The sequence below is a fragment of the Phalacrocorax aristotelis genome, chromosome 1 (genome assembly GCF_949628215.1).
Source record: "Phalacrocorax aristotelis chromosome 1, bGulAri2.1, whole genome shotgun sequence".
Classification (NCBI taxonomy): Eukaryota; Metazoa; Chordata; class Aves; order Suliformes; family Phalacrocoracidae; genus Phalacrocorax; species Phalacrocorax aristotelis.
In genome coordinates, this window is record NC_134276.1 from 56351816 (window position 1) to 56369032 (window position 17217).

Below are 17217 nucleotides of genomic sequence, written 5' to 3' on the forward strand. Positions count from 1 at the left end.
AACTTTGTTCAGAGCTGGCAGGCCTCTGAACTACTTGCAACGATGAATAGCCATGTAGTACAGTGTATGCTTCTAGACGCAATTGTAAAGGATTTTGAATTTGGCAGTAACATGAGAATTAGAAACTAAACTATGACAGTCTGTGTGCTGAGGATATTTAAATTTGTTCTAGCTATAACATGTTGCCAGTAGTGACAAGGCATGCATCATACTATATTTTCTTATTTGTCTCAGCAGGGATGCCAGACAAGACGAACCTCACTGACGTAAAGCAAATCCATCAAACCAATGATGGCAGCACTTTAGACACAACTGGAGCAGGATGTACAACAATGGATGATTATATGACATTTATGCTGATTAGTTTGGTAACACTGTTTCTCAGTCTTTGGTAACTGCTTAGCTCTGGCTTGATATATGTGTCTCATTGTCATCTGTTTGTCTCCACTCACAAGCCTGGAATAAGGGATCTGGTAGATATAGCAGTATTTATGATAGCTTGCATAATATCAGCCTCTCTGATCTTAGGCCTGAATATTAACAAAGTTTTTCATGTAATATTTTTCCTGTGGGTTTTTTTTCCACACCTGTACAGTGACACAAAATCATGTTCCCTTTTATAATATCTTATGTTAAAAATAAGTTGACTATGCTAATCTTTCTCTTAAAAGCAATTTGTGAAAAAGAGATCACAGGAACACCAAGTCATGAAGAGTGTCCCGGGAGATCATCTAGACCAAGCATGTGCTCAAATCAGAGTCAACTAGAGCAAGCTGCCCAAGGCCAAATCCAGCTGGTGTTTGAACGTCTCCAAGGATGGAGACTTGACAGTCTCTCCGGGCAACCTGTTCTAGTGCTTGAACTCTCATAGCTAAAAAGTTTTTTCTTACGTTTAAGCGTTATCTGTTGTATTTCAGTTTGTGCCCATTGTCTCTTATCCTATCATTGGGCACCACTAAGAAGAGTTTGGCTTCGTCTTCTTTACTCCCCTTTATATACTTAGATAAGATCCCCCCTGCATCTTCTCCAGGCCAGTCTCAGTTGTCTCAGCCTCTCCTTGTACAAGACTTGCTTCCATCCCTTAAAAATCTCCATGCCCCTTTGCAGGACTCTACCCAATGTATCCACGTCTGTCTTGTCTTTGGGAGCCCAGACCTAGACACAGCACTGTAGATATGGTCTCACTAGTGCTGAGCGGAGGGGAAGAATCACTCTTTTGACCTGCTGGCAATGCTTTTTTTTAATTCAGCCCAGGAGGATGTTGGTTGTCTTTGCCACAAGGGCACATTGTTGGCTCATGTTCAACTTGGTGTCCATCAGGACACCCAAGTCCTTCTCTGCAAAGCTTCTTTCCAGCCAGCATCCACTGGTGCATGGGGTTATTCCTCACTAGGTGGAGGACTTGACATTTCCCTTTCTTTATCTTCATGAGGCTCCTATTAAGCCATTTCTCCAGTCCATCAGGGTCCCTTTGAATGGCAGAACAACTCTGGTGTACCAGCTGCTCCTCCCATATGAGTAGCCTCTGTGAAAACTTGCTGAGAGTGCACTCTGTTGCATCATGCAGGACATTACTGAATAAATCACACAGTATCAACCCCTGAGGTAAACCAGGAGTAACTGGTCTCCATGTGGACTTTGTGCTGCTATTCACAACCATACACGTAACTGATAGCAACTGATGAAACTGTTGCTCAGCACTTTATGATGCTTATATTTAAAGTCTTCTGGGACATGAACCCTGAAACCAGAAACTGTTGAATTTGGCCATCTGTCTTTCTCCAAAAAGGAAAAAATCCACAGTGTAAACTCAGCTAATTTAAGTAGTAATTACTTTTCATAGTTCAGAAAAACTACATTTTAGATACTGTATACATATATGCAGATATAACTTATAACTGCATTTTATCTAGAGATAACAACAAGGTTAGGATTCAACGTTGGATTAAGGTATCTTAATCTATATGTCTCCATAAAGATATTTACATACGTGCTGTATATCTATTACGTATGTGCTCTGTATCTCTAAGCTGTCACTGCAGTAAGTGGAAATACAGGGTAACATTCAATTGCTAAAATACTATCATCAATTGATGTAAAAAAACCCACCTGGTGTCCAGCTACTGCTCTGAAGGGCCTCAGGTCTTTCTGCAGGCAAGTGACTGGAGCCCTTTGTCAACATAGTCAATGAAGCCCAGTGCATTATTCAGCTCATATAAAGGCAGACAACTAAGAAAGCAACTCAGTTGCCCAAAAGTAAGTGCCTGGTGCCATACAAGATCTCTTGGAGTATCCAAGACATCCTCACAGGACTGGCATATATGATGCAGGACTTACGGGAAATTCCAGAGGCTTCCTTAAAGGGGAACCACCCAGAGAGGCATCTGGTAGCTGAGTGGGACATTCTTGTGTTTCTCAAATAGACCTAGACACTCATATGCAGGCCCATGAATCAAATGCCAAGTCTCGAACAGTAAAATCAGGACTTTAGATACCTAGTTGAAGTGGTGACACGCGAATGCAAACCTGAATCACAACATGAATCCCAGTTCAAGTCCTTATGCTTTATAAAATGAGGCAAGCTAAAGTGTTCCACAGTACTAATGGTACATTATATAGTACTGTTATAAGATTTGATTATCCTGCCATGACGAATTCCCATGTAATTTTAAACAGAAAGTATTTAAGAACATTTTGTAGCTATTTCTCCATTACAGTCCTTTACAAGAGAAAAAAAAATAAAATAGTACAGTATTGTATGCAGTCATACGATATATAGAACTCTTCCTAGACAGTAAAAAATTTAATTTTATATGAGCCTAATATAAAGAAACATATGTAAATACTTTTATTCCCAAATGCATGCATTAGTCATTAGTGCACACAGTATAACATACAGGTAAAGAGATATAAAATTCCAAAAAGTAAGTGAACATTCCTAAGAGCAAATCTATGCCCAGATAAACACCATTAATAGGCATGTGCGCCAGTGTGTACATTTTACTTGACCTCTTTTTTCTTTTGCAGGTTTTTTAAACCAGTCTTTCAAATTCACTTGCCTTGCTGTCTCAGCATACACTGAACTTATCGGTAATTCAGGGAAAGAAAATTTGATTTCATTCTTTTCTTTTTCATGCCCGCTCAAACCAGTAATCAATCTAGTCCAGCAACATTTTTTCTGAACAATGACCGGTATCAGTCACTTCAAGGAAAACAGAATAAAGTTTTCAATAGGAGAATCAGAAATAGCAAAAAAATTCTACCGATACTAATGACCTAAAATTTATTTATATCCTGAAGCACTTGTTTCCATTCTTCACTCTTGTGTTTTTTCAAGACCTTACCGATGGCACCAGGCAGTCAAGGAGACAATAGTTTATTCTATAGCACCTTGGAAACACAAGCCCTATTTTCAAATGATAGTAATTAGGTCCTATGGCCTCTTTGGGTATATGCTAATTACTGGTCTGTGTTGCTCCTCAGTTTTTTCATGGCATGTTCCCCTTATCTTCTACACCATACCTACACAAAATAATTTCTATGATTCCTTCTGGAGTAGAAAATTAGGTCTTTCCTTGCCAGACGCATGCGAACAAACTAGTGGCAATACGAACACCATAGCAGCAGGTCTGGAGATCTCTCACTGGCCCCTCAGCCATGAGACCTCATTCACCCTTGTGTCCCATCTCTCTCTAGGCAGCACCATACACTCTACATCATTGCTTAGATGTATGTGTCTGCCAGGCTGCATTACAGTTCTTTCATCATATCTACCATGCTATAAAGCATTATCCTGGTTTCTTAAAAAAAATTTTAAAAATCATTAAAGTGGCTCAGAGCAAGGAGAAGGAAGCCAAGGCTGGCAATCTATCACAACATTACCTTGTGGGGAAATAGCAAGATGTTTAAGTGTAGCTCCAAGTTTGGCAACTGTAAAAAAAAAACACACACACACAAAAAAAACCAAACACAGAAAAACCAATCTCAAATTTTGTCTGTGTTAAAGCCAACAGTGAAATGAGGAATAGCACTGAGCAGAAAAATGCAGAGTATGTTAGAGAAGCCAGCAAGACAAAAAGAAAAAAAGGCTAAACTGGAGATCATGACAGTACACTCTAAAAACATCTGTATCCACATAAAATGGTGGTTGGTATGCAGTACGTATGTGAGCCACTCTGGGTCAATTGCTTTAGGATGCAGAGGCTTCTCCCAACAGCAGGTCATACAGGCAGCACAGGGCTGCCATTGAGCTCCCCAGATGATCTGAGAAATGGCACCTGGGTCTTGGTTGCGCCGAGTACTTTCATTTGTCTTTACTCAGACATTTTTAACAGTCTAAAACTTCTCTGTATCTCCCAAAACCTTTGGTGAATGAGACTTTTTTTTGTTTGCTTTCTTTTAAATAAACTTTTCATGTATTATAGCTGATATGGTTTAAAGTAGGAATGCTTTACTCAAAGTGTACCATTTTTCAGACTGACACTCGTTCAAATGCTGTTTATACTAAAATTGCAATGGATATCACTATTAAAGTTGTGTAACTGGTCTCAGTACAACTGAAAAAACCCAGCAACCATAAGGTGAGAGTGCTTTGTAGGGAATAATTTCTTAGAGGACAATGTAGTTACTTGTAAAATAATATTTCGGAAAAACAATAATTCTAAAAAATACATTTTAAAAAATGCTTTTTATCTGATAAGATCTAGCTATTATTCTTCAATGTCCATTTTTTACTTTCTTTATGTACCTGTACGTTTAAATGTACCTGTACCTCCCGGGAAAAAATTACTGAAGTAGTTTTTCTCATAACTAATGTCCTAGCACTTTAAATAAATATTTCAAGGTGACAGCTTTCCTAAATGTAACTGATAAAAGAGAACAAAAAGCATTTATTTCCTTCTGAAGCATGACTAATAAAAGATGAAGCAAAACTATAGCGATGTAACAGGTTATCTTTGTCTTTCTCTCTTTCTATAGATAGACAGGTACACATATACATAATTTACTTCTCTATACCTGTATTTTTATATGTTTACTATTATTCTTGTTCAGATTATAACAGGGTTTAGATAAACCTATCAAAGATTTCAGATTAACCTTAATATTTCCATAGCATCTTCTCAGAAGCATGAATTAAAATAAGTGGTTGAAGCTATCTCTGCTTAGGTTTTTTTAAGTTCAGTTCTTATCTGAAATAATTGTGTAAATGTGAATTTTATTCGGCAAATTATGCTTTTTTTTTATGTGCTCTGAGCCACAACTGATTAAAATTAAAGAATATGCTTCTAACCATGTTAGACTAAAAAGCTAATGTAGCTGTAGTAAAACCCAGATTCTTCTCTTGCAAATCTCAGCAAATTATTAATATAGTTCAAACTCCTAATTCTTTCTTCCTGGTGATGGATGAACAAAAAATCTGGCCTGACAGATTTTGCCAGACAAAATTTGTATGTCTGGCAGTTGGAAACTTTACCTTTTACTTTAGTTTGGAACTTGTAAATGTGAAATGCTAAAGACAATATACCTGGTACCCCATGAAGCTCTTTTACCAGCTCATACTGAAGAATAACGTGCTGCGCTTCTGTGGTTGGGAGGACTCGGTCAATGGATCTCATCACCCTTTACAGCGCAGAGGGCTGTGCTAAGATCACCTGCTATGCATGCCTAATTTAGGTGTCACAACTAAGGCTCTCCAGGTTTGCGAGGCAGTCTAAGTCAATTGTTAGTCTCTTGAAGTTAAGTCATATAGAGATTTTTCTCAGTGGCAGTTTCTGTTTTCTCCTGCTTCTCTCAGTGTCACTTTCTTACCGTTTTTGCTGGTACGAGGGTTTACAGGACCGTAGAGTGAAACTGGTTGGGGTATTTCTGACCCAAATTATCTCCTTAATCCAGTTCATCTTGCATCCCCACAGACAATGGCACTGGCGCAATGGAAGGGGTGGCCATAGTGCTCATGGCAGTTTAGTCACACGTATATAGAGAATAGATACAACATTAGGTACAACAAAAATTATTAATAGCATAAACACATAGTGAAAAAAATTGTTTATGCTGTTGCACCTTGTGCAATGATTCAGACTTCAATATCTAAAGCAGGACACAGCCACTGAAAAAATCATAACAAAGTCAGATTTTATTCATACACATACCACACATGAAAGACTATAACAGATCTCTTTTACCAATGGGCAAAAGCATACTGCCCAATACATACATCAGTATACCTTACCCTGAGCCTTTTTCCTTTCTTTGTCTCCTATAGCTGTGTCTCCTACACATTGGTATTGTATAGTAGGAGAATTTGCTTCCCTGTTTACTAGTACTTTATTTTCTTTATATATATAGCTAACACCTTTGTGCTGGCTTTTAAAAATATTTTTCATGTCTGTTGGCATTCCTACTTCTTGGCAGACAGAGGTATTCGTGAAATCCTTGTCTTTCAGCTTTTTACTTCTAAATAGATGAGAGGTTTATCAAGGAAAATGAAATATGGGACACCAGACCTTCAAAAAGGTAAAAAGCAACATGATCCTGAAGAGTCAACATTGCTTGTCATGCATATCTTCAGTAAGCTATAAAAAAATGCTGTATTTGTGATTTCAGAGCATTAGCAGGACTGGTAATTAATGCATGGGCCAGGTTCTTCTTTTAGACATTTGTGATACTACTTAAATCCATGGATATAAATGCAAGCATAGCTTGGCTTTGTATTATCTACATGCAAAAGTGAACCGATACATTTAGTACAATGAGATTGTTCTGAGAAAGGCATCACAACATTACAGGTAATAGCAATTTGTATTTATTTTCTCTATGCTGGTTATATGTATACCATGACAAATAAAAAAATAATTATAAAAAATTATATTGTGAACTTTTACCTATATGACTCTAAGGAAAAAATCCTGTATTTTTCTGTGGAATATGTTACTTGATAAAATTTTTGGCATTTTAGTAATATAAACAGCAAAGGTAAGAGGAAACTACTTGTGCCTAAATATGTAAGTAGACTTCCACACTAATACCTGGTTAAACAAGTATTTTGAAATACTGTCTTGACTTTTTTGATTTCATTCTTTTGCCTTGAGTATCCTGTTTGCCTATAACACTTTAAAAAACTACTAACACCAAGGAAAGCTGTTGACAGTGGAATTCCTATGAGAAATGTTGAGGTATACTTTTGATAGGCAAAGTTTTCCAAACTGTATCGTGTAAGTTATGGTGTCCTATGAATAAAAAACACAGAAAACAAGCTTTATGGAAGACTGTAAGTATCTGTGCAATTTCAAATCCTAGGGAAAACCGCAACCCCACTGATTAAAATAAGCAACATAAAGAAAAATTCCTTTAGAACTACCTGTTTCTTCAGGCAAAGGGGAAAAGTAGTCTAAACTCATGTGTCTAGAACTCAGGCTCTCACCGACTGACCCTTTCCTGCCCTCTAGACTAGTTGTTGCAGAAACATAGGGGCCTGTTTTTACACTTAAAATTTTTTTCTGGACAAAGAGGAAATGCACCATACATATAAAGCCAAGAATTTAGTTAGTATAATTAAAATCTTAACAATCTAATTCAAGAATCATTATTAGTCTAGACCTAATTACTACTATTATCTGTTATTATCCATTTACTAACCATGGCAATGCCATGTTACAAGGCTACGCAGTTATATCAGGACAACCTGAGGCAACTGCCCCTTTCTGGAGCTGCAGAGAGCCAGTGGCCTTCTCAGCTGTGTCATGCTTTGTTTCTGCTAGCTCCCAGCAGATGCCTTAGGCTATCTCAAAATGTAAAACCAGCCTTTCTGTGGCCAGCTGAACTGAGCCCTCGGGATCAATGGAGCACCTTGAAAGAGTGATTCCTCTCATCCTGAGAAAGGTATCTAGGGTCACATAGATCTCTTCTGGCAACAAAGATACTAGTTCGAGGATATCTAACATTTAATATGTGAAGTTACAAGAGATAAATTTCACCTTTAGCTTGGGATTCAATCCAGCTAATTCCTTCCAGCTTCTCCTTCCAGAAGAAAAACAACTTCTAAAGTATTACCTCTCTTCATGAGCTGCACAGGGTATTTGGATACTTACCCTAGCAGGACTGGTCTTCACCACCTGATATTCAGGCACTGACTGGTCCTATCATCTAGTCTTGTACTTCTACAGTGGCACACAACAGGCCCGATTTGAAGGGCCTCTTTACTAAAACTCTGTAACCTCTAGCCTTGAAGCTGAGTAATTTCTTTTTAATATGGGAAAGAAAGACAGGAAGAGACACCATTTTTGGTGAATAAAGCCTGAAGAACTGAGCATGCACAGTACTGAGAGGGCTGCCCGGCGCTGGAAAAGACAAGTAGAGAAATTGCTGTGGAAGCAAGTGAAAGCAGCACAGGCCTGTCTAGCCAAACACAGCCTTGGAGAGTCCTGGGCCAGAGGGGAACTGAGTTAGGTGGAAATACTGTTACAGAATTTACTTACTGCCAATAGCTCACATCTAATGAACAGTTAACACTGATCACGTTTGCAAGGAGTTCAGGCTGTTACCACCCATGAGACCTCTCTACTCAGTGGAAAGGTGGGCGCTGTTAAAGCTGAGAATGATAGGAGAGCCCTGTAAACCATCTCTTTCAGCGGCAGCAATTAGACCCCTTTGCTTCATGGATGGACTTTGCTAAGATGAACAGTTGGAGCACTAGGCTGGTCAATAAACTGTGAATAAGACAGAATTGGATTGAGGGAGCAGTGACTGCCTTCCTTAGCCACCATGCATGACTGCAAGCACACTTTGAAGAAGAGGAACTTTGTCTTTCAAAGATTTCTGTGGTTTGCCAAATGGATAGTTTATTGATGCTTCATTTCTACCTTGACCTCATTAAAGTCCTACTTGAGTAAACTCCTTTATCTAATTTATTGCTCTCTAGAAGGCAAATGTTATTCACTGGGCACACAGACAGTGCAAATGAGTTTCCCAATCTTCTGGGTGGGTTTTCAGCCACGGTTGCTCATGAATTTAATGACGAGTACTATAAATTGAATCTGGACCTTTTTCCTTCGAATCTGTTTCTGACAGGATTAATATTGCTATAAACAAAGTGAGTACTAAAATAATTTCCTCTAATTTCATCACTAAATTTCACCTCACCCCAGTTTCCTATCCTCCTCAGCTAGTTTTCAATTTGGATTAGATGTCTCTTTCTCCTTCCAGCAATGATGAATGCCACATGTACAGAGATGAAATGCATCTAATCCCAGGGATTTACTGCATTAAGAATGAAGATTTTCAGACACCACATGCATGACAGCAGAAGGTAGAAAGGCTAACAGTAAAGAGCAAGAGAAAGAATTCTAGATTATTTTTATTTTACTCTGAATTTTAAAATTAAGAGGAAGATAAGAAAAATTTGGAAAATAAATACTGTATTGAGCAAATTGTAGTTTAACTCCATAAAATCTTTTCAATTTTTGAGAAAATTTGAGTGTGAAAACAAAGTTCCTCCAATAACAAAGTTAAACAAGGTATTTATGACAAGGTGTAAATCACACAAAAGCCATCTACTTCTATGTTTCTGGAAAATTACTGGAATTTCAGATCAGATTATTTGAGAGTTTATAATCCTGTGAACATACTTGCTATTTTGAGCAATGATCATTCCTGTTTCACATTTAGATAGTGTAATAATGAAGAAAATAGACCATGACAAATTCTGTGGCTTACCAAGGAAATGCAGATGAAATTTGCTTGTGTCTACTGAGGTTTTCTCTTCAGTTTTCTGTTAATGTAATACAAAAGCTTGAAGCCAAATTCAGTGCTTCCCACTCAATAAAATCAAAGCCAAAAAAAATAATTTAAAAAAAGGAGAACATGGCATTAGTCCAATAGTTAGAAATCTGTGACAGAAGTCCTGAGAAATTTCATTCTTGTTCCCCAAGTTTAAATGTAATTGTTCCCAGATAAATAATGACACAACCCAGAGACAAGACAGTAAGATTTCAGACTGCCTGTGAGTAAATCCTACTGTCTGTGAGCTCTGATGGTGGATCAGCTTTTTTGTTATGTGCCTCTAAAAGATGTTGTCCCCCTAGAAGGTACCATGTCTTCTGAGCTGCCACATCTTACTGCCTAGCAATTTGCAGAAACACATTAGGGTCTAAATTGCTGTAGCAAGGAAAAATACTCATATCACTGCTGAAAAGGCAGCAATCTCCAGGAGAGGAGAGTCAAGACCAGAAATAGTTTACCCGGTCCTAGTGGAAACCCTTTGCTAAAGGGAATCAGAATTCTGAGTGCTGAAACTCCAGCCAAATACCACTGACAGTTGGACTTGATGATCCTAGAGGTATTTTCCATCTTAATGATTCTATGATTCTAAAGGAGATAAGGAAACCAGTGTGCTAACTTACATTAATATATATAAACATGCATGTATGCAGGCATGTACTAATATATCAGCTAAGTATCACCAGCACAATATTTTCTTTTTTCTTCTTTTTCTCTTCCTCTTTCTCTTTCTCTTTTTCTTTCTCTTTCTCTTTTTCTTTTTCTTTTTTTATTTTTTTAAGAGATATGGTTTCTTTTCCTTTAAAAAAAATCAGCATACAACTGACTGAATTCTCAGGAAAGAAAAACAATATAAACCTTTACTTTTGCATTTTCTCATATTTAAGTGGAACTTCCTGTGTTCCAACTTGTGCCCATTGACCCTTGTCTTCTCATTGGGCACCACTGAAGAGTCCAGTCTCTTGACAGCCACCCTTCAGATATTTATAGGTATTGATAAGATCCCCCCCATCAGTCTCCTCTTCTCCAGGCTAAACAAACCCAAGCCTCTCAGCCTTTCCTCGTAAGAGAGATGATCCAGTCCCCTGATCATTTGATCTCTAAAGAAATAAGCATACTTCATTGATATCTATCTCTAAGAGGTATCCATGTACCAACTTTCAGTGAGAAACATTGGCTATCTGTTCACTAAAACACCTGGTTTGAAAGACTACATTTGACTCTGAAAAAAATCAAATGTCATCAATATCAATTGTTCTTATTTTTCCCAGTTGAAGTTAAACCACAACTGGCCAAAGTAGTGATTAATACACAAAACAATGTTAACGTAAAACATGAAGCTTTCTTGAAACTAGAACCATGAAAACTTTAAAACATTAAAACATTTGTTTTCTAAATCCCTGCATAATTACAAACTCTGCCTAGTTTTCTGGCAATACAGATAAAAGCACAGACGTATAACCACTGACTAATACGGATATAGTTCATCCCCACAACTCCATAATCATTTTGTTGTCTTTCTCATGTTATACACTATTGCTCCTATTGCATGCTGATTTTATGTAGTATAATTGTCGATTTTAGCATTTTATTTCTAATCTGACTGTTGATTTGCAGAGCAGATCTGTTTCTTTGTAGGTTTGTTCACGTCCTACTGAAGGGGAATCCCAATGTTAATCAGGTCTGTAGATGCTACTTGAAAAATTTATGATTAAAAAATTATTGATATAAGGAAAACCAACCAAGACATCAGGTACAGGATATTGTTACTGGTATGCAAAATTCAGCCTTTACCTCCAGACACATACTTTTCATTTGGCATCTGGTGGTAATTTTAACAGACTTCAGACCAGAAATTAGAATAGTCCTCTAAATTCATAAAACTGTGAATTTCTTCATCAGATTTCCCGATGAGGCAAGTGGGAAAAACAACAAAACCCAAAACCCAAACTTTGTGCTTTTCAGATAGGCCTGGATATGTTTAGGGAAGTAACTATGTGATTTGTATTGCTTGAGATAGTGGGTACCTGCATTTCATGAATCAAGAGGTCCCTTCCATTCCTTTGATCACAACTGCTTTTCGCTCCATGATGCAGCAGCCATTTAGCAATTTCTGATTCTCCTATGGTGACTGTCACAAGATTTTTTTTTTACTCGTAAGTGCTAAAACCCCCCATAATTAAATAGGTGTCAAACCCTTGAGGGCAGATCAAGTAAGGCTGAAGAAATTCAATTAGTTCAGACACTTTTCAGTCTCAGAAGGAAAATAGCATTTATTCATCCACTGCTAAGCGGCTAGATAGGTTACACTCACCATATATCCATCATACATATCTTTGTAGGCAGTAATGTTTGGCATTTCTGTTTACATACACTATCATCTTCATTACAGTTGTATTTTCCACTTTCCCTCTACTTTCATTTATTAGGGTGATAAGACATGTCTTATCAGAGAACCTACCATCCAGAGGACAAATTTACTTCTATGATATGCCAACCTTTTCTGGGGAATTTAGCCCAATTATCACAGGAGCTGGATAAATCAAGGAACTGATAAGGTGTTTTTAAGATATTTCAGTTTTAGATTGGTTGTACACTTTTAGGCAAATTAGCAGCAACACTGTTTGCTTTATTTGCTAGCTTTTTGATGGACTATATTGAAGAACACTACAGTTTTAGGCATCTTGCTACTAGTATATTTGATTGGCAGTTTCAGCAAAGAGGCTGAGGTTTGAACAAGCAGAAGCTGAACTGCACCAACCTCTATCACTGATTCTTCCAAAACGGAGCTGAAGACAGTGCTTTGACAGAGCAATGTCAGGAAGCCTGCAGTGCTGCTGTGGGTGTTGTTTGTTCAGTGTCTAGATAAAAGACATTAGATTCTTGCACTGTCACTCTGACACATTTCAGAAACACAAAAATGGCTTGTAGAAAAGACCCATAAAGCTATCAAACATTAAGGCGAAATTAAATCTACATTTCATGAAGGTTAGTAATTATTGTTTCTCAAATATTGCTAGCTGGTTTAAATAAAAGGTTCTTGAGCATTTGTGATCTACGATGCATTGTATTGGAATAGCTTTACATCAAAGCCTGACACTGGCTTTTCTCTAAATTATATCTTTGCTATATTATGTATGTGCATAGAGAGTCTTTCCAATTGTGAGGTTAAAAACAAAACTCTTGCTTGCAGACCTAGCTCTGCCCTTTATTTCTCTGCCCTTCAAGCTGTATCTCATTTATTCAAACAGCTTCAGAACAGTGAGTCTCTGAATGAAATTGAATTTGTCAAATTCAGATATCCCATCTAAATGTTGCCCTACCCTTTATGACACAGTAAGTACATTGTGAGATCTTATATGCTGTCTTTCATGAATCAAACAACTCGAAATAGGCAATGCATAGCAGTGTAAGCAATAGCCCGTTTCTTCTGTAGAGAACGTCTAGTAGATAAAAATTCCTGAAAGACTCCATCTTATCCCCTCCAAGAGAACAAACTATCCAGGGTTCACTCCTTGATGCCATACAGGTACATGGCCCAGGTTTAGATTATGAAAAGACTTATTAGGAAATTACTCCAATCAAGCATCCAAGATACCACACAGAATGTTGTAGGTTTTTTCCACAGACTGAAAATGCTTGTACCAATAACTTGCAACATCTAGTATAAGGACCTATGAGTTTCAGAAAGTATGAAGTTACTAAAATGTTACATGCGGATTATGGGATTTTACTTAACTGATTAAGTCTTTAGACGTAAGTATGTGATACTTGGTGGTTCCTCCCATGGAAAGATTGGAAATGTGTTATTTGTGCCTCTGTGGTAGAGATCATATTTAATCCTTAACACTGCATGTGTGTAGTCAGCACTCAGAATTTATACCATACCTCCTGATCTGTTTTATGTTTCATGTTTTAATTAAAACTTTGAAAGGATGCTAAGGCGTCTCTCTACTTTTGCATGTCAGTTTACACTTATGTTAGGATATCATGAATGAGATCCCATTTTAGAATAATGGAATATTCCGCTACTCCCTGCTACAACTAAAAGTTTTTGAAAAATAAAAATAATTTTGAACAAACCCTTTATCCACTACTTCTTTTGAAAATAACTTTATAAATAACTTAGAGTAACAGGATCCATGTAAAAAGTTTCTGGCTTCCAGGTCTATGTGCACTAGATCATACTACTCTAAATCTTTCTAGAAATTATTAAATCTGGACTTCTTCCAATGCATGAGGTACAGCCCAGCTCATTTTGAACCTTCTGTCTGTTCTATCAGCAGTGTATACAAACTGTCAAAGGCCTATAAGTTTACACCAGCACACCTGAACAATGAATGAGTGAAAAGATCCATAGTCACAAATAAATATTACCTTAAATTATAGCTTTTTTTCCCGTATTATCTTCTTTTTCTCAAAGAGGGAGTAATACCTTAGCTAAAAGTGAAGTTAAAAAGACTGTTAATTTTGAGTTCCAAGGAGAAAAAAAAGCTCAGCCTCTAGCATTGAAAAAATGCCTCATTCTATGATAATAAGCTCAAAAAAGATGGGGCAGCAGGAATTAGGTAAAAGGTTTTAAATTTTCTGGCTAATCTTCATTGAAAAGACCCAGAAATGGCCATGAATGAAAGTAAGTCTATATATCTCCAACTTTATGCAGGAAGAGATTTCTATGAACTGGAGCATGTCACATTCACAAGCAAATCCCTAAGACTATACCAGAAAAGGTAAGCATGGATCTAGACATTCTTCTAATATGTTTTCTCCAGTTGTTAAATCTTAATTTACAAGATGCAGTCATAATACAGAGGGAATTATCTAATAAATGTAAGACACAAAACACATAGATACCAATATTCTACTGTAACCTTAAGGACTCACCTGTTGCTATGTTTCCGCATAAAGGAAATAATGATTTATTCTGAATAACACTCTTCCTCAAGACTATACAGAAAAAGTAGCATCATTTGAGATCACATTACATATTTTGCCATTGATTCTAGAAGTAACAGCAGCCCCTGCTCCCCTTGCAGGGAACTTCTAGTGTACAGATTCATGCCTTTGTCATCTGTTTTTTAAAAAAACATAGGCAACAAAATGAACCTGACTAAATTCTATGAGGTTTTCATCAAAAATACTAAGTAGCATATTGAAATCCATTAGTATCTTGGAAGACAAGTACCATTCACTGGACAAATACTTTGACCTATTGAACAAAATCTTTGCAAAATCAATTCTAAAAGAAAAAGTCATAATTCTTTTTCATGAAATATCAAAAAAGGTGGTTTGGACTTTTTTTTAGGATGCATGTATGTTCAAAGGAAGCATACAGTTCATGGAAAACTACCACAATAAACATTGTACTTTGAAATCTTTGAATGAATGCCTATGAATGAATGAATCCCTTGCTGGGAATGTAAAGTAAATTGAGCTTGTAGGCAGAAGGGATAGAAGTCATCTCATATAAGCTCAGTCTTCTAGAAGTGTTTGGTCCAAGCCTGTCCAGTCACTCTCTTAGTCATCTGTGAGATATTTGCAGTACATCTCATTTTTATATAAGCTTCTATGACAGGAAAATTTAATTGCCCTCTGGAGATGTATGTCTTCCTCAACTCTCTGCAAAAAAAAATGCTTACATGACTAAATTACATAAGGTACCTAAGCTTTTAGCTAGTAAATAACAAGATTCATTCCCACCTCAGGTGTCCAGCAGGAGTGAAAGAAGTAACAGTGCCTTAATCAAGTCTTTCCTTCAACTAAAGGAATTCTAAATATGTTATGATTATGAAAATCTTTATTAGAAGGTTGATTATTATTATGTAAGGATATTAAATTTATGTTAAATACACAGATCTAAAATTTTGATGCCTTTCCAAGGTCTAGAGACTAAATAAAAAGCATAGGCTTAACTGCATCTGTCAATACAGTTATTTTTCCAGTACATTAATTCCAACCAACCAACAGGGTAGCCATATCAGCCCTGTGTGAGGAATGAACTGGAAACAGGACTTTGGATTGGTTATATTCATAGGGCCATGATTAGACCAGGCAAAGAAAAAAAATTTCTTAGTGAGCAGAAAGTATCATAAAATAGCCTTCCAGCTAACAATTAGCATTGCTACAAACTTAATTTGGCAGGAGCACACATGAATTCAGCTTTCTGCTACTAGCTGTAAACTTCAAAAACAACAAAGTAATTTCTAAGGGATATTAATGGAGATGGCCTAGACCTAAAAGGAAAGGTTGGTGCATTTTAGATCTTTGCTAATGAAATTAATGAACAAAATGATAACGTCTAATGGATTAAATATTACATTAGCAGTCCATTTCCAAAGGATTGATGATTTCCTTGTTTGTTTCAGATGGTATTTAAAACTGACGAGTAAGTCTGACTAGCAGTCTGAAGATTTGAACATCTCTGATTTTACTAAAATGCAATATAAAAAGCACCAAATCCACAACAACAACCAACAACAACAACAAAGCAGCAATAAGAAAAGGCTTTGGTTGGTAATGTTCTGCTTGAAAGCAAGACTACAGAATAATGCTGCCTCAGAATATGACTCAGTATCACAGATGCCTTATACAAAGGCTAATGAGCCTGTTGCTGGTACTGAAAGCACTATTTGCTAGTAACAAAACTAACAGTAAGTCTATATTACCGTTAATTTACTGGCTATTTTTCTTCATCCACTAGCTCATAAATTGCAACAGTGTTGCTTCTAGGGAAATATCAATTGCTATGAGAAAGGCATGTAAATATGTCATAACTCTAAGTGCTTTTATGACAGGATTATTAATATTTGCAATTCACATATATCATTGGAGATATGAAAGTTAAACTTTTCTAAAATATCAAGTCAAGGAAATCTGTTTGCTTGGATTTAGAAATTAACAATAATGTGGATGAAATGGAAATGAACAATCCAAGATTGTTGTAATTTCTTCAAGTGCTTTCTAGTTTAGTTGCTCTAGAGCAGAAGAGCTAGTGGCTTGCCAAACTGTAAACACAAGTTTTCCTCAAAATACTGCTATACAAATATCCTCTAATAATGCTCAAATGGTAAATAAAATATTTATTTCTGTGGGGCATGTTTTTGTCAACTATTTTTATCTTTATTGATGGAGAAGCCCTCTTAAAGAATATAAAAGTTAATGGCAGGAAGTTTTGATTATATCGAACAATTGTTGTTTTATTATGACAGAGTGGAAGTGAGCAAAGGGAGCCTTGCAGTTATTTGCATTAGCTTGTGTTTTCTCTCTAAAAGTTTTCTCTGAAAACTGTCAAGATCAGGTTGGATAACAAACATGATGTGAATTTAATGATACCTAGTCACGTATAGATTTTTTATCTAAACAGCTTGTTTTAAGTCTAAATGTAGAGAAGCATCTCTGCCAAAAAGTACGCTTGACAGTGTGTTTTCTGTTTTATCATAAAAG

At 36.7% G+C, this 17217-nt stretch overlaps 1 protein-coding gene across 1 annotated transcript in view; it reads left to right on the top strand.

Annotated features, from left to right (window-relative positions):
• GPC5 (glypican 5) overlaps positions 1-6978 on the top strand; it is a 763124-nt gene extending 756146 nt beyond the window's left edge. The window contains exon 8 of the mRNA XM_075089583.1: positions 238-6978. Within this exon, the coding sequence (XP_074945684.1) occupies positions 238-395 (158 nt within the window). The 3' untranslated portion in view covers positions 396-6978. The remainder of the gene's footprint in view (positions 1-237) is intronic.
• The last annotated feature ends 10239 nt before the right edge of the window (positions 6979-17217 follow it).